Genomic DNA, 27,931 nt, shown 5'->3' with positions numbered 1-27,931 from the left:
TGACCCGAAGAGCGGCCTCCCACGAGGAAAAGGAAGGGTTGGGAGCAGGCTCTACCGCCATGGGCGTGGGACAGCTCTACAAACAGTGGAAAAGATCTGCCCGGGGCGCTCGGCAGGTGGTACATTGTGGATTATGGAGACCAGGGTAAAATGAATGTGCTAGATAGATAACGTTGCTAGTTGGACAGCACGCATTGTGCTTCTTCTTGTGCTGCGCCTTATACGTTTAACTAAGCAACTGCTTTTTGTAGATGCGATTTACTTCTATAAAAGCGTACCTTTTTCTATTTGGCGGGATAACTCACGCCAAGCTTTCCTCTTTTTGTGCACGCCCTCATTAGTTTTGACCCTTCTTGGGGGCGCTCCAGAGCAATTCGGTGAGGAGGAAACCAGCAGGAAATGGGGAGTGGCGCTACCTTGAAAACTTGTTTTTTCTAGCAATGCCTCCTTTAGAAGATGCCTGTCGCGTGAGCTGAGAAGCTGGTTCCGGCCCCTCTCCTCTTTCCTCCTCTCCACCTGGGTCGGCTGCGAGCGCTACTTGCGGCGGCTTCTCGAAATTGGAATCACCTTTCTTTGCATCCGAAATTTTAGCGGCGTCTGTTGCGATCAACGGAAGAAGGACCCGCGGTCTCTCGTCAAGCCATTGGTCGAACGCTCGCCAGGCTAGTAATCGTCACTTCCTCCGCAACAGGAAGTAGGGTCGGCAGCGAGCGCCATCTCTCCGCGACTACCCTGAACTACAGGAAGCTCCACTACAATGAAAAAACTAGCGACGCGGCAGGCATCTAGTAAAGGAGACATTGTATCTAGGTACCTTATTCCCACTGAACATGCTGCGCCATCTAATGGCGCCGCCATGAAAATGCGCGCCTGGCGCCGCATAGATTCGGACAAGATGATCTCGATACAGATGTCGAGGGTTGGATTCCACCCTGAACTGCATAAATTTTAAAGAATATTATTGTGAGTTGGTACCAAAAAGATGCGTTAAAGAGCGACACAGACTCAATGGCATTTTCCCAGTTCTCCCTAGGGCGATACCCATTGGCCCCAGGGACACACACCTAGGGACGAATACCCAGTCGCACATGCCAAATGGACCCAGGGGCACATACACATTTGCACATACCGAGTGACCCAGTGTCACATGCCCAGTGTCCACAGTGCGTATACACCGTGTACGTACCATTGCACATACCAAATGTTGCATGCCAAGTGGCGCCAGTGGCACATATTTAGCCTGCACTATCTTCGAGATCGGCTCCCCTAAACGCCTACATAAAACACACAAACTGGATTAGTTCGGACATTGGCAGTATGGAGTGCACGTCTCGCGTTTAGAATATGGCATGTGCAATGGCAATAACCTAAAAATTGATAGGCGCTGAAGGTGGTTCCAAAGGCTGCTATCCTGCCCGCGCATTGCCTATACACGCACGACGCCTACGTGTCATTTCTCCCAGCTGTCAGCCCAAAAAGGTTGGATCACCTGTGTCGCAATCGTCTCGCGACATAGGTGATCGTGGGAAGCTTTCTGTGTAAAACTTTCATTTTATGTTTCTTTCTTTCTATGGTGTTTTGATTCTTTCGCTTGTGGGGCACCGAAACTGTTGCGTCTTGCCTCCCCTTCTGTAATTCCCCACACAGATGATGGGGTGCGGTCCGATCCATAAGTTGCCTGCTCACTGAAAGTTTCCTGCTGTACGTACCAAAAGAAATATGTTTTCTATGACCACTTTCCTTCCTTGGTCCTGCATAGTCACCAGTTCAAACAAGAATAATACTGAAAAGACTGCAAGAAAGGGAACCCTGCACCCGGAGTTTGGGCGACATCTTTTTCTGGTTACCCATTACAAAATTTTCAGTTTCGCCCAAAAGGCGAATTGATTGCGGCAACAAATTGTTCGACAGCTATATGCAGAATGTTAGCACTTTTATCAGCTGTGTAAAGTGCTCGAAACAATAGCTTGCTAACAAAATTGACAACCAAGGTGTCACGTGTAGAGCGGCAAACACGAACAAATTTAACTCGATGACTGCGTCCACTCGCCGACGGAACTCTGGCGTGACAGAGAGCCAAGCAGCGGTGAGCGAATTCCCCTTTGTGTTTTTTGTCATTTTAACGCAAACTTGGAGTACGAGAACACAGCGCACACGAAGCCATCAGCTATCTCAGGTTGGCTAGCCTTCGTACGCACCTCGAAGTATTTACGAGATAGGACCGTGAGTAGGCGCGCTTATATATGCTATATATGCGTAGCCGGAGTAGAAGCGAAGACGCGCCCTAGTCTGCGACTCTTACTGTCCCCATCATTTCTGCCCAAATCTCCCTATCTATCGCTTGCAAGCACGAAAAGTCGGCGCACATCCACCCCGCCTGCACCCCTTTCGGATGCTAGGAGACGCCGTCGGAGCAAGTCACCATGTTTGAAGAAAAAATATCGCTACAATGACGCGTACTAAAAGAACATGTACGACGGACAGGCGCTCGCCACATCAACCAACTCGCCCAGATCAAGCCTCTCCAAATCACTATCCTTCTCGGCTCATCCTTTCATGATTTCTTTCCCACTTACAGCACCCTACGCGCGAGTGCGATCTTAGCACACTTGGAATTTTGATGCCGATGGCGACGGCTGAAATTCGCATGCAATGTTCACGTAATTTCTATCGCAACAAAAGGCATCATTTGTTGCAATCTGCCGGAAGCTATGAGCTAAAATAGAACCTATTCCCCCTGGAAGAAGAAAATGGCAGGTCTAAATAGGTTGGAGGAATTTGTTCCTAGGGGTATAACAAGAAATGCAAACGATAGCAGTGGACGCAATTTGACAAAGGTGACAGTTCCAGTTCTTGTTGCCTCACAGCATATAGGGACCATATATCGTTTATGCCTACGACTAGTCCAGTGTGCAACAAAAGCCAGTATGCTTAAAATTCTCCTTTATGAGTGGAGTGCGATATCATTCAAAGATTCCTGAATGCTTCTCACGCTTCCCGGCAACTGCAGCTTCTGTAACCGTAATGTTTACCGGGAAGCACTGGCGGCAAACGCTATACGGGAAGGAGAGAGCTTTCCTGTAGAAACGCGGCCCCATGCGAGGGCCCATCTCCTGCTATTAAGGCGAAAGCCTTAAATCTCTGTATCAAGGTCGCGTTGTGAGATACAGAAAAAAATGTCACGTTACTCAAAGAAGTCAGCAAGCGAACGAAAGCATGTCCAACAGTGTACAAGAGATCATTATTGATTAGCAAAGTTAATTCACGATTGATGAGGGATAGGATTAAAGTGAATTAGTGGGCATTAAAGTCGACTAAGGTGGATTATGGCAGATTAAGGTGGATTAAGGTGAATTTGATTTGATTGATTGATTTGATTGATTTATTGATTTCCATTTACGCACACACATGTACAGAGGAGTGGTAAATGGAGGTGGATGAGGGAAAAAAGCCGCACAGACGCGGCTTGAGGTAACCTCACCCCCTTAGGTACAATATGGCTGCATGGGGTAACACATCAAGCGCCATATAAATTACATTTATCTAGTCACCATAAAACATTGCAGTTATACAATATATGAAAGAACAGTGAAATATTTCCACAATAATAATGCAAAATACACTGCGGCATTGAAATAAATAAATGATATACACTTGGTAACATAGACAAAAAAAGAGGAACATAACACACATTATTAATCATTAACCAACGTGCTCTAAAGTGAAAGCAATAGAGTTTTAAATTCTGACAGTGATAAATCCTGTAAATTGAAGCCTGCTCTGTCGTATAAATTCAGTAATCTTGGAAGGTTGTTACACAACATTTGACAACCGTAGTTAGTTCTAGAGCGCGGAACCTTCCAGAATTCAGGTGTACGAGTTGAATAGCGGTATGAATTGACGGATAGATTTGCAAGTTCTACAAGTAAAGTATTATTACGTTTGGTATTAAAGTAATACTCGCGTAATAGTCTGCAGGTATAGATGTTATTGGCTGTCGCAATGTTGTATTTCTTGAACAGGTTTTCAGTATGGGCGGCAAACGGTACATTAGCGATAACATGTATTATTTTCTTCTGCATACGAAATAATTTACTCAAGTTACATTCAGTTGTAGTGCCCCATACAAGATGCCCATAATGATTTCGATGCCCAGTATGATTTCGCCTTCGCGTCTCTTAGGCGATCGCTAAGTACACCTGGGAATTTCAGAGTGAAAACCTCTGTTGCAGGATAGCGTTGTGAGGTATAGAAAATATCACGTGGCCCAACGAAGGCCAGAAGCGAGCCAAAGCATATCCAGCCATATATGAGAGGTGACGATTTATTAGCAAAGTTAACTAATGATTGATTAATGATCGGATTAAGGTGGATTAGAATGGCTTAAGGTAGATTATGGTGCATTAAGGTGTATAAGGAGGTTTATGGTGGATTAGAGTGGACTATGGTGTATGAAGGCCGAATAAGGTATATTAAGAAGGATTAAGGTGGATTATAGTAGATTAAGGTGCATTCCGGTGAATTAAGGTGGATGAAGTTGATTTACAGTAGTCATTACAAGGCTTTCGCCTTCGCGTCTCTTAGGGAATAACTAAGGACATGTGCAAACTTTTTATTTTGCATTTGTCATAATTCATTCTGAGAAGATTTAAAATAAAACGCATGCGCTGTCCATGTTTTGTTTCACGGCATTTGTCTGTAAGCTGTCATTTGGAACATTTCGAGCGATAACTTTATAAAGAATATAATACAAGGTATGGGCAACGTAGTGATAGAAGAACAACTTAAGTGCAGTATAGAATATAAGGGTAACTTTTGCTTACACGACGGCGGATGCCGGACGCCGACACCGTATTTCTGCGTCATGGGGCCCAGAACGTCATCGTGTTAAGGCAATGAAACTGCAGGAATCTAAAGCTGCATTGACAGAAAAGTGCATATATTACATAAACCACTCATAAAAGAACGTTTTGAAGGTATTGCTAGCGCAGCAAAACATTGGCAGCAAGCCGACCACATTTCATGGGAACCAGATTGAAAGCCACAAGGATCCTTTGTGATTGTCACCGCTTAAAAGTGTACTTGGGGAACTTCATCCCTGAGAAGTTGGTGTGGGCCTTGACTGCCAACACATGGCATCCGAAATTGCGTGCGCAGCAAGCTTTGCTCCGGCCTTCCAACTAGGCCGGAAAGAACATAAGTTCAATGGTGATAAGTGTGGCGGCTCCTTCTCCCCACCGCATAGCTCGTGACCAGGGGCTTTTCATGCGTCCAGGATGCTCTCGCGCTTCTTTACTGCTCCTGCGGCTTCGATGAGGCAAGAAAAAACGATTTTGCAGTGCTGTATGATCACTTATTTATTTCGAAATGACTGATGACGGTCTACGAGGGGCCAAATGTATGCTTGGGCCTATCAGTGCGGAAGCATTCCTTAGCGAGCACCTCTGCGAAATCTTCAACACGATAACTGTCATGCCCTTTATCTGCAAAATAAATGCATAATTGGCTAAAGTGAGAAATTTAATTGTAATAATGTAAATGCAGATAACTGGTAGCTTTATAATCGATAAGAAAGAATTCGAAAATAAAAAATGGTTTCGCCCGAAATACGAAGCATTGATTGCAATACCAAGTTAGTAGACAGCTTTACAAAGTAAAGGTAGTAGTTTTATTGGCCGTATAAATTTGCAAACATTCGATAACTAAATTAACAAGCATGGTGTCGGCGAGCACAAGCTAGCATGAACACATCACACTCGATGAGCGCGGACAATCACTGCCGAAACACTGGCGTTAGGAAGCACGGCAGCAGCAGCGAGCGAAGTGAGCTTCGTGGTGTCCGTCGCTTCAACGCAAACTGAGCGACGAGAACGCAGCACGCGCAAAGGTATGAGTCGTCGGCACACCTACACTCTGCTCAAACCGCAGATCGCTTTCAACATATGACGCACGCAGCCATGTAATACGCAGTACAAAGCCGCCCCCTCCCTCCCTACACCCTGGAACCTAGAGTGGGACGGAAAACGGCGCACTTCCTTCCCACCTACCTTGCTTGCACGCGAGAGAAAAAGCCGCGGTCGTCGGGTCCCCTCACACGCGTTCACTCGCACATGCAGCATACAGCGCACGACGACGGTGTTATCGCCCTTAGACTTTATACGAAGCATTACGGCGACGGCTACGCCGACGGCATAAATGCGCCTGGAACGTCCATATAATTGCTATCGCCATAACTGTTCCCGCCATGCCCCCTTGAAAGATTATTTTTCTTGAAAGCTTGCTTTGCCGTATTATTGTTGTGTATGCAAAGAAGCCTGCTTTGGAATTGCCCAGTATAAAAAACGATAGCGTAGATGACTGGTAGATGTGATAACGGTGTAATAGTAGATGATGGGTAACCTTTAAAAAATGAAAAGAAATTGGCGACGTCGCCGTCGCTGCGTGGAGGTCGCAACAAAAAACGAAGATGAAAAAAGATATGGTTTGGTAAAAACAAAAATCGCTTGTGACAGCGTATCGACATGAGATTATAAGAAATATCCGCAAAATATATGCATAATTGGTCAGGTTAACACATGTAATCGTCATAACAGTGTAACAGCAGATGATTGGTAGCGATAGGCTAACATGCATAAGCTAGCCAAATAACCAAGCAAGAACGAAGCAGCAGCCAAACCACAGAATGCTTGCGCATTAGTAGCCAATTCTCATAAATTCTGTAGTGCTTTTTTTTTATTCTCAAGTGTGTTTCTTTTACGCACATACTCCTGCTACATTCAAGTTTATATGAAGAAGCGGCAAGAGCTCTTCATGTTCCGGAAACGCACATTTCACAATTTGTGGGTTTTGTGTATGTTTGTTGTTCCTTGAGCTGGTTTTAAAGCTTCGGACGAACCATCGCCATGTGTCAGCGCTTGCTCTCGCCTGGTCATTTCACCATCTTTATAGGGCTTCAAACATGACATAGCGTGATCCGCCCACAGAAACATGCTGCAATCTTCACATCGACATTCCCTCCGTAAATGCACTGTTCTCGTGCTGTTGTGCAGGTTCCTTCTACTTCACGTTGCTTGAGCACTCCAGCGGAGGCAGTGGAACCCCCGGCTCATGGCGAAGGCTCACACGTTGAAGGCGCTGTCTCGCAAGTGTTTGCGCCGTCGGCTGCCGATTGCCATAACGTTTTCAGAAGGGCGATGCAGGGTGAGGCCATTGTAAAGCACGAGTTGTTTCCAAAAAAAAAACGTTAGGCACGATAACAACACGCGTAAATTTTGCTCCGCTTGTACGAACCTTTATTGAAGGGTTATCTTCTTGCTTTTCTCACGGGGGAAAGCTAGTATAAAAGAGCCATCACTTTAGCGAAAGAAGCAACGTAACATTTCGTGTGGCGGATGAAAGCCACGGATGACTTCCGCTGCGTTCTGAAGCTAGATGTCGCGCTGCATTTCTTAAGTTATGCTTTCCCTGCAATACAATGGAAACTTTCAAATTGAATTTCCTTTATACTACATTGCTTTGTGTTTTATACACTAAAGCATTCAAATTCAAGTCTACTGGCTTCTTGCCACAAACTGTCAGGCTGCAGGCAAGCTTCCCGGTATGCTTCCGAGAACAAACATAACTTTTCTGTCAAGGAAAAACGTCGGACCTTGACAAGAGCTGCCTACAGTTGGTGCAGAAGACTAATCCTTGATATGACAAATTGTTTGAAGAAAGTTTTCTTGTAGAATGATCGCGTCTGCTTGGTCGCTTGGTTTATGCTTTTTTCTTGCTTCTATCATCTGTTCTTTACCCTACTGCTGAGGCATATGTCAGTAGAAGGAAGGACTTCAAACGTTTCTGTGGCATGAATGTGCAATAGCAGTGCTATCATGTGCTTACACCTGTGCGGTGCCTAGATGGAGGTGCAAATAACCAATCATTAGATTCAGAACAGTTCGCTATATAAATATTGAGGCCATATGAAGGCCTCAATATTCCTGCAGGAAAAGGCTATTTAATTTAGATTGCGAAAATATTTTAAAGGGAATTTGTCGTTACCCTGCTTTGCAAGAAGATGATGTCGCCCGTCGCCTGTCTTTCCTTCATTATTTCCAGCTCATGGGGGTGTACTTACTTATAGAGAATGCCTGTAGAATGAGCCCAGCCAGTATCACCTGATCTTCTTTATGTTGCTTTACACTACAGACGACAACGTGGCCAACTTCAAACACAGATTCGCTTTCTAGCAGCAGCCGCGATGTGTCATACTGCTCACCAATGAAGGTGTAAATGTTGGAGACCGGTATATTCACTGAAACACAAAATTGCCATTTAGACGACAGTAAGCTACACCTTTCAGCATGCAAGTACATTCAAGTGCGCAATGTAATACAGCCGGGTGTCACACGGCGCATTTTCGATCGCGAGCGAGCCGGATCGAGACCAAATTTCCCGATCTCGAAGCTGCGGGAGGGAGTCAATCGGCGAAATCTCGATCCCGATCTGATTCGATAGCGATTGAAAATGCACCGTGTGACATCCACATGTGATTGGCGCAATAAGAAGCAACAGATAAATATGAATATAATGCCGCAGACAGTCGTGTTCTCGTCGCCACTCTGGCGAAAATGTAATATGTTATCTAGCTACAACGTCACCAAGCGGATCCCTGTCAGAAAAATACCGAAGCTAAACTCTCTCTGAATGGTGCGTGCATGTGCATGTCGCTCTCGTGTGTACGCGTCATATAATGTGAGAAAGGTCGCGGCTGCAAGCAGCTCAAGGCCATCTTAGGTTGCTTCCCACAAAAAGGTGAAACCACTTGCGCCGTGCGACGCGGGGGTATGCATGCTAAACAGGAATAATTTTCGAATGCCATTCTAACCGCGGCCCGTTTGTAGATGAAAACCTACAATGAATGAAATTATACGGTCGACAGATGTATGTTTCTTTACCGCAACCACAAACTAAAGCCCATCTGATGCTTAGTTTTAATTCGACGCAATGGTGTCGTACCTTTTACAAAAGCAGTGGACTCGGCCTCCGTGGTTTCCACGTCGGTGGCCATGTAATAGACGACGCCGGCAATCGTGGCACTGTCTAAGGCCTTATAAGGAAGTAACTTTTTTCGGAACCGATATTTAACATATCATACAATCGAAGCCGCAGCCGTACTTTATTGATTTCGTTGAAGTGAAACGCAACAAGAAGAATAATAAAAGACGCCAAATAGGCAGCGGGCTGAGCAGAAGAGGGCTGGTGGAGCAATACAATTTTGCACGTCAGACGGATGACTCAGCATGGCGGTGCCACGGTATGTCCTCGCCCCCAAGATGGAGTGCAGCGCCAGCAACAATGGGGCAAAGCTTTTCACGATATTCTAATGTGTACAACTAGGTAAGCAGGTTGCCTAATTTGTGGCATGGCGTTATGGGTGCGCTACGCGAACACTGAGGAGTAAATGGATAACTTCACGGACTAGAAATTTGGGGTTTATTGCAGTAGTCTCAATATTTATACATGTCTACATTTGAGAAAATATTAGAAAGCAAGCGAGCAGCAAAAAATCAATACCATCTGAGATCGCATGAACGTGTGAGATACAAAAGCTATTTGAGGAAACGAAAACTTGACGGCGCTTTCGCAGGACTAACTTTCCTTGTAATTCCCCAACGCCTCTCCAATGCCGTGTGGTTTCTCTTACTTAAACTGCAACAGCAAACGTAATCACGCGGCGCTTTCTTCTTATTATTATTTTAGCGCCATGCGTGCTTTCTTGTGCCACTTTCAACGCAACATACACCGTTTCAGTGCAAAGGGTGTATTTGGGTGAATTGCATACTGCAAGCTTCCTCCAAGGCTTTGAAACGAGACAGCCGCCGTCAGCTATGCAAGCGAACGCCGTTCTTTGTTTTATGGTAAAGCGACAGGCTTTTCTTTATATTTTGGTCGTTTTGTAGTCTGTGGCAGGGGTTTTTTCGGGTTTGAGCACGTGCTTGTTTTTGCGATCAGAGCATTTCGGTTTTTGGATAGATCAAGCTGACTTTAACGGTTGTAAAGACATTAAATAGGCAACTTTTTTTTATCTTCTGCGGTATGTGTTTCCACAAACTGCTGCCTTGAATTGACGCCAAACGTAGATTCGCACCAGTGTTGCCAACTCGAACTAAAACAAATGCGGAAATCGAGACTCGGAAAAACTAAAAACCGCGATATGAACAACCGGAACCCGCTAACAGCCAGTTAAATTTGACAACAGTCAGAATGACGTCAAAACTGTTATTGCGTCTACATAAAACACAATTCAAAAATTAAACTGCGCCGAAAATTGTTCCTTTCCGTCCATAATAGAATCCGAAATGTGAATTATCAATAATATTAAGCACCTTTCCGCGCAACTGTGAAGTGCGGAAACGTATTGCGAAACAGAACTAAGAAAAAAAAATGTGCTTACAGCCATTTGCCTGAAAACAAGTTTAACTACCGAGCAGTGAATAAAATTACAGACAAAAATGCCACCTGTTTCATGTTGGTGGGGTCGCGCGTCCTCTAAATGTATTAATTCTGATGCGTGGCTTAGTGTACGGCCGTTGCGATCACTGACCTCGTAGGCCTCCATCGCGGCAATTGTGAACAGCGTGCTTGGGCACCGCCTAACTGAAACAGCATTTATCGTTCAGCCATGCGGAGGTCCGAAGCCACAATAGCAGCCTGGGCGCACTAGAACATCGGTAGGCATCCTTCAGCAGCGCAGGACATCTGAGGGTTATCTTGAGGTACTAGCAGCAGTGTTTGCCTACTTAAGGAAAAATTGGTTCCGCTGCTGCAGTATGTTCCTCCGTAGCAGCTTGCATGACTTCAGTTCCCCTGCTTTGCACTGAGTTGCGCTTTGCGATAGCCGCACTTGGCTCGTCTGGCACCACCTCGAATTTGCATCAACCAGCCTGGAAGCTCTCGTTCCTGTAACCATTCTTTCCTAAATGTGTTTATGTATTTCGCCGCAGGTACTTCATGAAGCAAAGTCCCCGTAAGCATACCTGCGAAAATTGCGATGGGTGAAACTTCTAGAGCTTGTAGTTCAGAGGAGGCATGGAGACATGGTTGAAGAAATTTGAAGCTCACGATTTATGGATGTAGATGATAATTCCCTCTAACTTCCAGTGGCATATGGATAAGCCACACGTTTGCGACACGCATAACGCTTATTATTATCTAAAAACATTTGAGCTTTTGTATGGCCAAAAAAGAAGTCAAAATTACATGAAAACCGAAGAAAAAAGACAGACGCCCGCCAGAGAACAAACTTCCCCGCTTGGCAACATAAGAACACCGCTAAATTGGCCATACTGATCCGCACGATTTGGTCCGAGGACTTCAACCTCAAGCCACCGAAGACGGGTTTGAATATTGCACTGTACATTTTTTGGGGGGCTTGCACAATTTTTGCAAGATAACGGTGGCTCGACGTTGCTCAACAATGTCATGCGCAATTGCGTTAAAACCTGTTCACTCCAATACGTATCCTTGTAGATATAAATTGTATGCACTAATTGAAATCGAGTAACTGCAGTCCTTGAATTGATGACGCTGCCATTGCAGTAGTGATGACCTTAAATACCAATTTATTTTCTCCACTGTTATATTACCTTCTTCTGCACCCCGAAAATCTTCGCCCATTTGTCTTCTCACCATGAAGCTAAGATGTTTTGACTTTCGGCAGCATTATCATGGTGGTTTGAAAACACCGAGGTCTTTCGGTGATAACACTCTCCTGTTGGGGAATTCACGGGCCTGGCGTTGGACAAGCGACGGATTCAGTATCTTGCGAAGCGCCCTCGATTACTCGATTACTATGTGAGATCTGCCGTTAGCTGTCTCTGGCGTTAAGGTCATTTCATTTGTTCGCGAAGCCTTCAGCATTTCTGATAGCTTAATCGGGCTTTATGTGTGTGACAGCACCCGCAGAGTATGATTTTCTTCTCCTTTCTCTTCGGTATGCGTCACCATTATCGCAATATGCATTCTCAATTCTGCCCGCTTGTCCAAATTGTTACTGTTCATTTCCTGCAAAAAAAAAATGAAATCGCTCGCTTACTGCTTATATTAACTCTGCACGTCCAGGAAGCTTAGCCTTGACCTTGTCGCGAGGGCCTTCGTGCAGTTTTGGGCTGTTTCGTCGTCTTGGCTTAATCCGTGAGTTTCCTCGTGAAATGCACCATCTTCTGGAGTTCGGTGGCCGATGATGGCAGTTTACCACATCGGAAGAGCGGCAGTCCTGGTCGTGGCACCATGTCTTTTTTTTTTTTTTCAAAAGCGATGGAGCCGTTACCAGCTGCGCAAAAGAAAGATGTTATTTTTTCCTATTTATAAAAATGACCCGAGGGCTTGCCGAACCTTCAGGTCTTGTTTCTATGAACTCTCAATTGTGTGCGCAGAGATGAAGTAACGCACAGCTACGAGAACCATCCGAAGCCGTGCTGTTTTGTTTCCTACTACCCGAAAAATTTCACAGCCTTCGATTCTTGTTTACGCGTACAACTATTCTTTCTGATTTCTATTAAGCCTTTATTTTACGTTTACTATTACGAGTCATTTTTATTACAGTCCTGGTGTAGTAATGCTTCGTCTTTCACTATTCAGTTGATGGCTCCAACTCTCTTAACTTCTTTTGCAGAGCCAAGCTCACTGAGCACGGACGACTTGAAGCTGCTGGCTGTTGCCATTTGCCAGTCAGCAATCCGCAGGGCCAACTATGCCATCCCAGCCGCCGAATTCTGCCTCGCCATCATCGAGGTATTTCACACGGCCCACCTTCTCATACGTTGTCGTTGGGTCCTATTATTTTAAACCTTAAATTTTAAATTAGTACATGACCAGGGTTGTTGGAGAAGTATGGGAGAGGCCTTTGCCCTGCAGTAGGCGTAACCAGGCTGATTATGATGATGATAATTTTAAACCTACACTGCAGTACAATGGTGGATGTGATGTCTCTTCTTCAAGAATCCTGCTGTTGCTCGACAGGCTTCTAACACAAAACCGCGACGTACTGTTCCGACAGAAGGACGTACTAGCTGCATAACAGGCTATATGCAACAGTACAAAGAGTTCACAGCGTGCTAAAAAAAAGTTGTTTTCGAGCAAGCCTTCGTTGGCCCAGTTAATGCATCAGATTCCTCCTCAAAAATAGGGCGTACCTTAAGTGCACAGCCTATTTTGATTGATAATCCTGATATTTTCTATAGGCTGGCATATACACCTTTTAGTGAGTGTTTTTTTCTTGCGTTGAAGGCGCCCACGCATGTATATTTCCCACATAATTTATGGGCATATTTTTCATGTGTCTCGTCCAAAACAAATACTAGAAAAAAATTCAAATATTAAGACTGTAAATCTAGGAGAATGGGAAGTCGTTCCTGCATGTGCCGAGGCCGCTTAATTTGATGTTTTCCTGTTATAAACTCATTACAACACCTAATTGGTGCGGTGAATGTGCTTGCATACGTGTTTAAATGTCATTTTTTTAGTAAAGTTCGTTTTAAAGTTTCATTAACGCATTTTTGTAGGCAGTTACATCACGTTACTTGAATTCGAACGTCTAGTACTGTAATGAAAGAAAATAGAAGACTCGTAACATTTGCAAACTTTATTAGTTGCTCTATGGGCCTGCGACGTCGTTCCTCTGACTCACTTGTTCCTTGCTTGTTCATTACAAGCGCGGCGAACGTGCCCAGGCTGAAGGGTGCGAGACGTTTCTGGAGAGCCTGTTGCTGTTCTGCCGCGAGTTGTTCAACAGCCGTGACGAAGTATTGAGGCCGCCCGACCAGCCCACAGTCCGATCCAGGCGCTGGGTGGCTTACGTCACCTTCCTCGCCGAGCTCCTCGACGGTCTCAGCGAAGGACTTGGCGAAAACACGCTCAGGCCTTGCCGTGGTGGCGCCGCTTCGATGGCCAAAGCAAGAAGCATGATGGTGCTTGCAACCCTGCTCTGTGTCAGCTGCCACACCATCCTACAGCCGCCGTCACTTTACAATCCTACCGAGGTGAGGAGGCACTTTAGTGATCTATAGCGGTTCCTAAAGTTGCGGCTACTGCAGACCGTGTGATCTGCAGGTGGCGATCATAACGTTTGTTGCAGTGAAGGTTACTGCAGCCTCTTCCCTAGCTGAAACATAAATTAGGCCATCTGATTTTCTTGAGCATCTCAACTTCGCTGTATATTGAAATTGTCGACTTTCTCAGCTCTCTTTCGTTAACAAGAGTACTACTAGCTCACTGATTGATTAAAATTCCAAAGTTGCATAACTCGAGAACCTGGCGGATAATGACGATGTTAGGAATACCACTCTCGGTCAGGTGTAATTACGAATCGTGGTTATGGTGGTAGCGATGATAATTAGGTTAATGAAATTGCTCATTTCAGCATTCCCTTTGCAACCTGGTTCTGGCGTTTACCACAATCCGGCTTACTTCAATCTGTTAGCATTCCTAGGGTACTTCACATACTTTGTGGGGTCTAACTGCTATACGAGTCTGTCTGTCTGTCTGTCCGTCCGTCCGTCCGTCCGTCCGTCCGTCCGTCCGTCCGTCCGTCCGTCCGTCCGTCCGTCCGTCTGTCTGTCTGTCTGTCTGTCTGTCTGTCTGTCTGTCTGTCTGTCTGTCTGTCTGTCTGTCTGTCTGTCTGTCTGTGTTTGTCTGTCTGTCTGTCTGTCTGTCTGTCTGTCTGTCTGTCTGTCTGTCTGTCTGTCTGTCTGTCTGTCTGTCTGTCTGTCTGTCTGTCTGTCTGTCTGTCTGTCTGTCTGTCTACGAAGCACCACAAAAGTGACTACAGTACATACAGAAAAGAGCCTTCTTTATGTATGCCTATAAAGATTTTGCCGCCTAATTTGGCCACTGGGTAGACCACCGTCGAATGGGTCTGCTGTGCTTAGGGAACAGGAGAGGGTACCAAACCAACCGTCACTCTACTTTGGCTCACTGAGTATGTGGCAATGTGTACATATGTACCCCTCTACGACGAACCTCTTCCACGCCGAACTGTAGCACTGGATATATGTCACTCGGCCTGTGAGGGTCTTTGATGAACCTATTTGATGCGAACTTGGATCACCGGGCATATGCCAGCGCGTGTATGTCACTCTTGATGAACGTCTCTGACGCCAATTTGGGTAACTAGCTATGTTCCACGGGAATGCCTCTCTACAGTGAGAAAGAAAGGCCTTTCAAATTTGTGTAATGGTGGGTGAAACCAAGCCCACTTCACAAGGGTTCCTCAAAGACAGCAACCTGATGCTTTAGAATGCTTCGCTGCAAATGAGCTAAATGTGTGCTGCTTTTCAATGAACGTCTTTCCCGCCAACGCTTTAGCGAGCAGCGACATGAATAGGTGCAGCGGTGGCGTAGAGCTAGAGTATCCGTCTCACGTGCAAGAGGACCATGGTTCGAATCTCGGTGTCGCGCAATTTTCCACCGGATTAAAAAAATCCACGTGTTGAAAAAATTGCATGAACAGGCCTCGAGTGCAGCCTGATCGCGTTGACCAGAACCCGTAACGCACTCTTTCACCAGAGCAGGATAGGCCACCCTGGTGCAGTACTTGGCCACAACCTCCTACATGAATACAACAATCAAACCACGGCCCTCAGTCCCCAGCGCCTGCGAAGCAACTGGCCACGGCGGCGGTCAGACCTGAGACGCAGCAGAGGGTGCTAAGAATACCTGGGTTCGAACAGGCCGCCATTGGAATCTGAACCTGGCAGAGTTTAATGCTAGAACGTTATCTAGTGAGGCGAGTCTAGCGGTGCTACTGGAGGAATTAGAGGGCAGTAAATGGGGTATAATAGGCCTCAGTGAAGTTAGGAGGACAAAAGAAGCCTATACAGTGCTAAAAAGCGGGCACGTCCTGTGCTACCGGGGCTTAGCGGAGAGAACTAGGAGTCGGATTCCTGATTAATAAGGATATAGCTGGTAACACACATGCGTTCTATAGCATTAACGAAAGGGTGGCAGGTCTTGTTATGAAAGTTAAGAGGTACAAATTGAAGGTCGTTCTACGCCTCCACATCCAGCCATGATGACCAGGAAGTCGAAAGCTTCTATGAAGACGTGGAATCGGCGATTGGTAAAGTCAAAACAACATACACTATACTGATGCGCGACTTAGATGCCAGGGTAGGCAAGAAGCATGCTGGAGACAAATCAGTGGGGGGAATATGGCATAGGCTCTAGGAATAGCAGGGGAGAGTTATCAGGAGAGTTTGCAGAACAGAATAATATGCGGATAATGAATACCTTCTTCCGCAAGCAGGATAGCCGAAAGTGGACGTGGAAGAGCCCGAATGGTGAGGCTAGAAATCAAATAGACTTTTTACTCTGCGCTAACCCTGGCATCATACAAGATGTGGACGTGCTCGGTAAAGTGCGCTGCAATGACCATAATGACCATAGGATGGTAAGAGTTCGAATTAGCCTAGACCTTAGAAGGGAACACAAGAAACTGGTACAAAAGAAGCCGATCAATGAGTTAGCGGTAAGAGGCAAAATAGAGGAATTCTGGATAAAGCTATAGAACTGGTATTCAGTTTTAACTTAGGAAGAGGACCGTAGTGTTCAAGCAATTAACGGCAATCTTATGGGCATCATTAAGGAGTGTGCAATAGAAGTCGGTGGTAACTTCGTTAGACAGGATGTCGGTAAGCTATCGCAGGAGACGAAAGATTTGATTAAGAAACGCCAATCTATGCCAGCCTCTAACCCTACAGCTAGAACAGAATTGGCACATCATTCCAAGTTAACAAGCGCAACACAGCTGACATAAGGAAGTATAATATGGATAGAATTGAACATGCTCTCAGGAACGGAGGAAGCCTAAAATCAGTGAAGAAACTAGGAATAGGCAAGAATCAGATGTATGCGTTAACAGACAAAGCCGGCAATATCGTTACTATTATGGATGGGATAGTTCAAGTGGCTTGCGGAATATAACCAACCCTTATATATAGCTTTCATTGATTAGGAGAAAGCGTTCGATTCAGCCGAAACCTCAGCAGTCATGGAGGCATAATGGAATCAGGGTGTAGACGAGCCGTATGTAAAAATACTGAAAGATATATATAGCGGCTCCACAGCCACCATTGTCCTCCATAAAGAAAGCAACAAAATCCCAATAAAGAAAGGCGTCAGGCAGGGAGAAACGATCTCTCCAATGCTATTCACAGCGTGTTTACAGGGGGTATCAGAGACCTGGATTGGGAAGAATTGGAGATAAGAGTTAATGGAGAATACCTTAGTAACTTGCGATTCGCTGATGATATTGCCTTGCTTAGTAACTCAGGGGTCCAATTTGAATGCATGCTCACTGACATGGAGAGGCAAAGAAGAAGGGTGGGCCTAAAAATTAATCTAAAAAAGGCCTAAAATTAAGGACGTTTATTTTGTTCGGGTGCTTGAGCAAATTTTAAAAACGCCGCGGTAACACCAACGACCAGAAAGATGAACTGGGTCCGAGTTATGGGATTGTGATGTGATTGCTGAGTCGTAAGTATTCTTCCTTACAATCATCCCGGCATAGTTACTGTGAGATAGTTGAAAACTACGTGTAAGTATGACATTGGACCTAGCGCGATGTATTATTCGCTTTGGCGACAGTTCCAGTCGAAGGAACTGCTCTTGCACCACGGCCACAAAGACATCTATGAAACTGATGTCATGACTTCCTTCCCCTCAAACGTCTGTCAAGCACGCACCATGTTTTTTTTTCTACTATAAGCTTATATGTGCAGCCACGTATCCTGCTCGTTCGTCTTTGTCTTGCTCGCCATTTTAACTCACATCATCAACTCAGTTCTACTCAAACATGCACTTGTCGGGCTGTCTCTCAGCATCTCATGTTCTAATTTTGCTACCATTGCTGGGAAGTGGGCACGTCATTACTTACTGAATCTGAACTTGCGGTTCCGGATTGCGAGATCCTCCATGCAATCAGCATGGTGTGCTTGATGAATATGCTATTTTGCTACTTCGCAAGAACTCATGCGCTTCTCTTTTTTTTTATGGGAGCTGAAAGCGTGAACATTTGTCTGCCTTGCCTGTAGCGTAGGATGGAGAATCACAAGTGGGCAAAACTCATACCGTGTTGCATGGCGCGTTCTTCACTTCATGCCACTTATTGCAGCTCTTTCATAAACGTGTGCTGTCGCACGAGATCTGCGGGGCGCTTAAGAGTTCCGGTTCTGTGGTGGAGCTATTGGGGCGGACAATCTTCGTGGCAGTGGGAGAGAAGAATGGCAGTGGTCTTCCACTCCGGTGCTACCTCCCGCTGTAGGCCATGCCTCCTGCCACCGTGACGGGCTTTCCTTTCTTCTTTTTCCTTTACACCCCCCCCCCGTCCCTAATATGCTGACCCGTGCTCGCGAATGGGCTGCAGAGAATTACGGCTCTTCTTTCCACAATCGCAATCCCTCTGCCTTCGAGACAGCACGTCTACGACGAATCAGCTTGTATGTATAGCCACCCCTACTACCACGTTGAATGTGCTCGTTAACGTCGCTCTTCCATACGCAATTACGCAAAGAAACTTCAAGTGCTGCATAAAAGTCCCCTGCATCAGATATGCACCATCCAGTACATAATTCGTTTTAAAGGTGAACAACTTTGAGGAAGCATCCGGCTATTCGTTTACATTCGCAATCATTGTTGGTAGTTTCTGCCCAATTTTCTTTATAATTATAACAAATTACGAGTTCGGATTGAGCGCAGTGAATTTGGAGATTTCAGAGTGGTCTAGTGTAGAAACAACGCGGAAGTTTTCGCTAACTCGCCTTGATTTCCTGCGTTCTTTCTGGCGTGCTAAGCCTCCTGTTGCATGAACACTGCCCAATATGGTATTCTAGAACGAAGATTTGCGAATGCAGTGTTATATTCGTCCTTTTCGTCCCTCTATCCGTGTGCACAATTACTTGTTTGTAATCCATCGTTTTCGGTGCCTTTGGGTCCCGCATATTCTCTTTGTGTTTGTAACGTGATTCACAAGCCGCCTTCTTTGGTTCGCGACGCAGATGGACTGCCTCCGGACGGCACTGACCACTGCTGGCGCTGCCTTGGAGCGTGTGGCCCCGGAGCGACTGGCAGCCCTGCTGCGCGAGATCCACGCCACCTTGGAAATGCAGGGCCTGCCAATCCGGTCACGCCACGTGCTGCTCGAATTGAAAGAACTCCAGGCTGCGGGCTGGCAGCTGAGCCCTGCGCAGCAGCCCGACTTGCCAAGTGGTACGGGTCGTTAGGGCTGCAAAAAATGTCCAACGGCTCCCAAAACGACATTCTTTGCGAGGATCGGCCTCAAGAACTCTGCGTCGCCACAGTGACGCCTTTCAAGCAGTGGCGTTGTAGTACCCCGTGTTTGGCAGCAAGACACATCCGACAGGAATGACGCAGAGCGCTGAGACTTGATAAATGTTTTGTGTGGGCCACGTAAATATTTTTTTCGCTATGTTGTTTTTCCACACCTGTCCAAGGTGACTACTGTACGTACGTACCCAAGTACGTACACACGGGCCCACATGCGTAAGTTTACATACATACATACATACATACATACATACATACATACATACATACATACATACATACATACATACATACATACATACATACATACATACATACATACATACATACATACATACATACATACATACATACATACATACATACATACATACATACATACATACATACATACATACATACATACATACATACATACATACATACATACATACATACATACATACATACATACATACATACATACATACATACATACATACATACATACATACATACATACATACATACATACATGCATACATGCATACATACATACATACATACATACATACATACATACATACTGTACTTATGTAGGGGATGCTACATCTCTATTCACACAGAGATGATAAAACTACATTTTAATGTAGTTTAGAGACGACCTATTCCCCTATTATGGACAAGGGAAAGTGACGCAGAATGCTCAGGAGCGTTGACTGCTGGAACAGTTGGTTCATCATGTGATGTCGTTGAGCCAAAATAAGGACAGAAACAAACCATATAGACAGGACAGACGCTTTCTGCCCTGATTTTTGCTCTGCGACATCACATGACAAAAAGCTGCTCACGCTTTTACTCTGCTTTGGACGTTATCTTAAACGCCCTGTCATTCTGGGCATCAGTGCTTCGTTACAGTGATGCAACCAGTCATACGTTACACCCAACTACACTCCAGCGTATTCAAATAAAACAGTTGTCAGGAGTGAACTTAAGCATGCTGCAACAATATGGGACCAACTGCAAATATATTTAAAGCGACCCATTCCGTGTGGTTCATAACCATTATATTCGCTTCATATACTATCTGACTAGTATATATCGGGCTACTACGACTGTAGATCAAGAATAATACAGCTGAAATGTATCCTTAGCCCACATTGCACAAAGACCTGATCACGTTCATCGAGTTTGTGTTCGACATTGCCGGACCACTTCACCTTTAGATTACTATCTGCCAGGTACATCTACTTAGTCGATTAACCAGCCCCTATCAATACGGACAATTGAAGATTACGACACATTTATGAGAGTATTAGACAACTTTTTCGTTTCACAACAAAAGTACTTACTTTAACTTTCACTGTTTTGCTGTTACATAGCCAAACAGCTTACTATCCCCGATGCTTTTCTCGATATGTGTGTGTTCTTTTCCATATTAGCTTTCCTTGTCCTGTGGCAAGATATTGTAACACATTTAGAGCGCATTTTTTACAAGTATTCCGTTTAACCACTCTCCTTTCTAATGACTTTGACCTTGAAGGCAAATTAAACAACTGTTAACCACTTCAAATCAGTCATGTATTAGACTGTTATCTTCTTTCGAATCATGCGCCATATATCCGCGTTTCGAATAATTGTACAATGCACATGATGTCGTGGACCATTTCACACCAGATGCGTCAGCCGGAAGCTCAAATCATTCCGACTTCTGTGTAACAAAACACATTCCCAAAGCAGCTTGTGCGCAGAAAACATATTGCCTGCCTGGACGTCATTTGAATTCTACCCGTAAAGTAACACATTATATACAAGAAAAATATTGAAATAGGAAATTTCATATCGGGATCCAGCCTTTTAAGGCGGACGTGACGAGCGTCTGGCTGGGCCCAGTATCTTCTCGTCGCACTCCTCATTAATTCCGACAGGAGGCATGTGATGTCCGGTCTGGAGAATGGCACTACAGTTCGCAGGCCATTGCTGAGGGCGCGTCTTGCTGCAGCATCGGCCATCTCATTACCGTTGAGCTCACAGTGTCCCGGGATCCATTGGAACACTATGCGGTGGTGTTTTTCTTGAGCGCATGAAAGTAGCTCGGTGATCTGCAGTGCCAGAACCTGATATGCGGTGTGGCGCAGGAAGCATCCCAAAATTTGCAGCGCGGGTTTTGAGTCCGTGAAAATGCACCACTCTTGAGGTCTTTCCCCGCAGATGTGGCGAATCGCTTCCCGAATAGCCACAAGCTCTGCAGCGGTTGATGTAGAATTATGGTCTAGTATGAAACCTCGAGTCATCTGTTGGGCTGGTATCACCACAGCTGCTGTCGATGCCTTTGGTGACGCGGAGCCGTCTGTGTAAACATGAACATATGTCTGGTATTCTGACCAGATGTACGCGAGAGCAAGTTGTTGCAGTCCACTGACGGGAACCAATGATTTCTTTAGTATGCCGGGAACATGTACGCATACGGAAGGTTGAACCATCACCCATGGTGGTTTGACGGGGTGATATGGAAGGGCATAGCCTGATGTTATGTGGGGTAGATGGCAGCGGAGTGCACTTGTGAAACTGCTGTCCGGCCGCTCATGTAGAACCGACGTCAATGGATGGCAATGGTGTCGTGTCAGTAAGCGTAAATACACACGAAGTGGTTCGTGGGATAGGTATATCGGTAATGGGCATACGTGGGCTTCCTCAATTGTGCCTTTGTTGAAGGCACGCCGTGGCAACCCGAGGCATATTTTGAGTGCCTGCGCTTGGACGCTCTGTAATGTCCGTAAGCAGGAAATGCTCAAGTTTGAGAGTATCGGAAGGCTGTATCGAATGTAGCCCACGAAAAGAGACTGATAAAGCCTTTGTAATGAGCCTTCCGTGGGGCCCCATTTGATGCCTGTTGCGAAGCGAAGAATATGGCAAAACAGATTAAGTTTTTGCTTCAACATATTAACATGCCTTGTCAATGACCAATCGCGGTCGATGATAATGCCCAAGAATCTGTCGTGGGAGACATAAGGTATTATGACACCGTTAATGGAGATCGGGTAGCGGCAGACGGATTTGCGCGTGAATGCAACCACAGCACATTTTTCGGCAGCTAAGCGCAAACCCTGACGCCGTATGTATCGTGAAGTAGATTATACAGCCCGTTGTAATTTCGGACGTAGTTGTGGGCGTGTAGTACCAGAAGCCCAGATGCAGATGTCATCTGCATATGCACTGATGTGAATGTAAGGTGGAAGTTCGCTCACCAGGCCAATCAGTGCACCATTAAATAATGTTGGGCTGAGAACTCCTCCCTGAGGAACTCCACGGCATACCTGATCACGGTTAGTCTCTCCGTCAGGCGTGGACATGTAAACGAAACGGCCGCTGAGGTAGCTCACAATCCACAGGTAGAGCCGGCCACCAATACCCAAGTCATCTAGGGCATCGAGAATGGCTTCATGAAGGATGTTGTCGTAGGCCCCTTTGATATCTAAGAAAACAGCGGCGACGATTTGGCGTTGACGTTTTTCATGTTCCACTGTCGTAACGAGGTCAATGACACTGTCAATTGAAGAACGACCCCGCCGAAAACCGGTCATCATGTTCGGATAAAGATCATTTCTTTCCAGAAACCATTCGAGCCTCGCCAGGACCATTCGTTCCATAACTTTTCCAACACAGCTGGGTAATGCAACTGGGCGGTATGAGGTAAGCTCATAAGGAGTCTTTCCAGGCTTCAAGAGAGCAACCAGGCGGCTGATCTTCCACTGCTGCGGAACAATACCGGAGACCCATGTGTCGTTGTAATAATTGAGTAGTGCTGGTGCGACCAGCCCTGCCAAGGTGAGATAGAGACGAGTACGAGATCCCGTCAGGGCCAGGAGCAGATGAATGCCGACACAACGCAAGAGCAGCCTCTAATTCGGGAATCGTAAAGAGCAAGTCGTAGTGGTCACTTGAGGAAGGTGGCGCACAAACTTCGAATTGGATTGAGTCTGGTTGAGTTGTGCCCACAATCGTTTTGCAGAAGTCGTTCGCTACCTCTGCATCATTGCGGCGTTGGAAAAGGGCCAGAGCTCTGAAAGGGTACCTTTCTCGTGGGGGAAAACGTAGGCTCCCGACTACATGCCAAATACGTGATAGCGGCTTGCGAGGATCCAGTGATGAGCAGAACTTTCTGCAGCGCTTCCTCCCTAATTTCTCGAGATGGCGCTTTATTTGTCGTTGAGCTCGGCGACAAATGGCGAGATCGTACGTGGATTTCGTCCTTCTAAATTTCCTTTCAGCGCGCCGTCGGACTGCGCGCAACTTCTCGAATTCCACGTCGATAGGAGACCCCGGTGTAGGTGCACATATGTTCCGCGTGGCCTCACCAAGGGCGGACTTGATCAGGTCTTCTATTTGGGTTGGTAACTCGAGATTCGCACAGGAATTCTCCACGAATGTCTTAAAAGTGCGCCAGTCTGTGCACCGCACATGAGATGAAGTGGTAGGTGCGAACCACTTTACGCAGATATACGTTGGTATGTGATCACTGCCATGTGTTTCCACATCACTGAACCATCTAATAGAAGACTGTAGTCGTGAGGAAACAAACGTCAGGTCCAAGCAGCTACTGTAGGACGTGCCACGCAGAAACGTAGGAGAGCCATCGTTAATATTGACGAAGGCTTTGCCTCGGTTATTCATTACTGTACTTCCCCATTGGGGGTGATGAGCATTGAAGTCGCCCACAATAATATGGGGAGCTATGAAACTCTGGATTGCTGAGGACAGATACGAGAAATCAATGTGGTCTCTGGGTGGAATGTAACCGCCGAGTATCGAGAAGACCTGTCCTTTAAGCGTTAACGTCAAGGAAATGTAGTGGTTCGTGTTATGGGGCTGGAGGGCATGGCGGTAGTGTGGGATATCTCGGCGTATGCACACTAATACCTTTCTGGTTTCATCAGCTTTTCGAGACCACAGCAATACATATCCAGAAAGGCGGAAAACAGAAGGCATGTTGGGTTCACATATAACAATCACGGGGAAGCGGTATTTCTGGACGCGCTGTTGGAAGTAACTTAGGCGCCCACGCAGGCCTCGGGCATTTCACTGCATCACTACACTTCGACGTATGTGCATCGACACAGAGGAGGGGTTGTGTGGTAGCGCCATAATGAATTACTGCATTGCCGCCAAGAGCGGCTCAATTGCATCCAAAAACTGAACAACAACCCTTGCTGTTGGCGTATTGAGGCCTGAAAGCAGCGTGCGCATGGAATGTAAGAGTTGTTTCAGAAGAACGTTCACCTGCTGGCCTTCCGGCTTGTCCTTATTGTCCGCTGGAACGGCACGGAATGATGGAAGCGTTGGTTCGACGACTTTGGATGACAGAGCAGGCCATTCCACATCAGAGGAGGTGGATAATGTACCCGCATCTTTCTGAACCACCGCGGTAATATGGGGCGCTGCAGGAGGCGGCGTCTTATCATTCTGCGGCTCATGACGTTGAGGCAACGGACCTGAGAGTTGCTGTGACGGCGGCTGAGACAGACGATTGACGTGTGACTCTGGGCGTCGGCGTCGGGAACGACGTTTGCGGCGACGAATAGACGCGGCCGCTTCTTGGTGACTTGAGTTGTCTTTTACCATCTTCTTCAGGATAAGCTTCTCGTTCTTCATCCTGGGACAGTCTTTAGCCGTCGCCTCATGAGCGCCGAAGCAGTTGGTGCACTTGATGGTCTCCGTCTTGCAAGTGTCATGCTGGTGTGATCCGCCGCATCGACGGCAGGATATTTCGTTTCTGCAAGCAGCACTCACATGGCCAATCCTGTTGCATTTGTGGCATTGAACAGGCTTGGGAACATACAGATGGACAGGATGCCGCACACAGCCCACCTTGACGTGGGATGGGATAGAGTCGGCTTCAAAAACTACTTTAACACACTGTGATCGGCCAAAACGATGAATGTCGACTATCCTGGCCGTAGAATTGATGAGTGTCCTCAGGTCGCTGTCCGTTATTTCAAGGTCTACATCTGTAATAACTCCAGCGGAAGTCCGTTTTCCGTGAGAGAGATAGGGGCGGACCGGCATACCGCCTAACACTCCAATTTCTTTCAGTTTGTCCACGGATGCCCGAGATTTCACATCTACCGTAAGGACATTCTTCCAAGCGTTGATTCTGACCTCTTGGAGTTGTCCCGGAATCAGCTGGTCGAAGAATTGGGACAGCCGCTGTCTGTTGATGGTATTCAAATTAGCCGTCTCCGTTGTGGCAACGAAAGCCACAGAGAAACCGTCAGGTGCGTCAACATTCTCTGTAGGCAACTCCCTCGCTGCTGATGTTCGGCGTAACGCGCCAAGTTTGTCAACAGCCTTTGTAGTCGACTCACCAGCTGTTGATGTCCGGCGCAGCTTCCTTTTCAGGCGGCGCGATTCAACAGGCGTGAAGCTGCTACTGTCGTAATCCATCTCAGTCACCGTGGAGTCATCTGCCGAATCTGGAAGCTCCACGTCGGTGACGGCCGTAGCACAGAAGGCATCAGCCGGCCGAGCAGCAGCTGGGTCAACTGCGTCGACGGGAAGCTGCACGGGACGTGTGCCCGCCATACCGAAGGATGACGCGATCACTGTGTACACACAAAATTAAAAAGCTACAGAAAAGTGGAACAGCCGAAAACACACACGCTCTCTATCGTCACTTCTTCTCTGCTTCCACCTTGTACTAGATTCACATGAGCATCTGTGAACGCAAATGAAGGGTAATTGCAATAGTCACTATCAGGAAATAGACATTTCCCGACAGTGACCACTGTTTACCAATATGTTGCTGTCTGATGTATGGTTGTATAGGAGGCCTCGCTCTCAGTCTCCCGAGTTTGAGACCTCTTTCTGCATTTATATGGCATATGAAATGTACTACTACACGGGCTTCTATAATAAAATTTTGAGTCTTGAATCTCGACCTTTGGTAAACTTCGCTTTTATCTGTAGCTTTTGCGCTGAGGTTTTTATACTTGATTTTGGAGCGAGAATGATGCAGCTGCAGTTATCTTGTCATTCGTCTGTTTACAGCCACATATAATGTGACAACGGAAGCTTAAACGCCACTTTTTATCTACATTCGTCTAATTTCATGACTGCATGTTGTAACTGGCAGTCTGGGACACGTCAATAAATTTACTTTCGATTGACCTGTTAGAAGTATTTAATGCTGCAATCTCTACCGTTCTACTATCCTCCGCCTCATCAATTGCACCAGTTTATCATCGAATATTTGCTTAAGTGGGGTAATTTTTTATGCTTGGCAATTTTGGAGCCTGGCTGAGAAGAATTTTTGTGAGACTGAGTCCTAGTGAGCCCGGCTGAGGCAGAAGCAATCTGCAGAATAAGGCAGAAAATCTGCTGGACAGCGACGTGGCTGCCGCTCTTGTTTGTCGTTTCTCGCACATAGGACTTTCTTCACGTCAGGAGAATTTCATACACCACCCCAGTGGCGCATTGCCCCTAACCCTTGCCATGTTTCACTCGGCAAACAAGTTATGGCTCCCTTTGGTGTAGGGATAAAGCTCGGTCAGGCTTTTGGAAGAGTAGAACTCTAGAGCCAGGCAGTGCATCTTCGGTACATTTTGTTTGCGGATTGTTACTCATCTTGCGCTTGTAGGACACAACTTCAAGCCTTTGTGCAGCCCGCTCACTTCGTCTTGCATCATTTGCTAGTGTGGCCACGTTAAGCGTTCTTCGCTGGCATTTGACCACTGATGTTTGTTACTAGATTTAAAAAGCCGCCAACCATTGTTCTGTGCTGCTTGTTAAAGTGAGCTGACGATTGTGAAAGTAAGAGCTCTTGAGTGCAGACTCCAAACAAAATGTATGTATATCCCATTTCATAACATTCTAGTAAGCGGAATCCTGTGGCAAAAGCACCTTCTTTGCTTGCGGTGAACAGCACCAGTACACATGGCCCTTTATGAACACGAGGCTATGTGCCTTTCTTTGTGGTTGGGTACTTACGCATGTTATGCCCTTATGTAACCACCAACTAGCCCAACCGCAAGCATTCCTGAAAGAACTATATTTTCCTATTAAAAGTATTAGATGGGGATGTTATGCTGCTGCTGTTCAGCCAGCATAGATGCTGTTGTTTTTTGTTTTTGTTGTAGTTTTCTTTTCATCCACTTTCATTTCCATTAATTTATCGTTTCTTTATTTCATTTATTAGGCTCAAGTAATTTCCCCTATGTTGTCCTTGGTGTAAGTGTTTGTTGGCCCCCCTTCTTGTGATATGACAAATAAATATCAGGCCCCTCGGTTTACCCCCTTTCTTCTCGTCTATCTAAATTGTGTTGTTCCTATGTTCCGCAATGTCCACCGTTTTGCATTTGCTTTTCTTTTCTCGATGCTTGTCATCACCTCAAGCGTTGCAAATCGGCCACGTGAGCCAATCCACGCTTTGAGCTTACACCAACAGAAGCGATATCCGCGTAGTAAGGCGTATGACAATTTGATATCCTGTCCATGTTCGACAATATGTCCCGCGCATACTGCCAAGCGTGTCGTGCACCTGTGTAGCGTGATGATATTTCTCGCTGGACACAGAAAAGCCTACTATACGGGCCAGAGATTGAGGTATACTTTTGTAGAGGTAGTCATAGGC

The 27,931-nt window shown here is 46.1% G+C and overlaps 1 protein-coding gene across 5 annotated transcripts in view; it reads left to right on the top strand.

Annotated features, from left to right (window-relative positions):
* LOC142590269 (uncharacterized) overlaps positions 1-19,453 on the top strand; it is a 92,074-nt gene extending 72,621 nt beyond the window's left edge. For all 5 annotated transcript variants that reach the window (XM_075702229.1, XM_075702227.1, XM_075702228.1 and 2 more), the window contains 4 exons: positions 7,050-7,200; positions 12,656-12,774; positions 13,695-14,021; positions 19,035-19,453. In XM_075702229.1, coding sequence (XP_075558344.1) covers positions 7,050-7,200; positions 12,656-12,774; positions 13,695-14,021; positions 19,035-19,259 — 822 coding nt within the window. In that variant the 3' untranslated portion in view covers positions 19,260-19,453. The remainder of the gene's footprint in view (positions 1-7,049; positions 7,201-12,655; positions 12,775-13,694; positions 14,022-19,034) is intronic.
* Positions 19,454-27,931: the final 8,478 nt, after the last annotated feature.

Source organism: Dermacentor variabilis, chromosome 8 (genome assembly GCF_050947875.1).
Source record: "Dermacentor variabilis isolate Ectoservices chromosome 8, ASM5094787v1, whole genome shotgun sequence".
NCBI classification, from domain to species: Eukaryota; Metazoa; Arthropoda; class Arachnida; order Ixodida; family Ixodidae; genus Dermacentor; species Dermacentor variabilis.
This window is presented reverse-complemented; position numbering and strand designations above follow the sequence as displayed.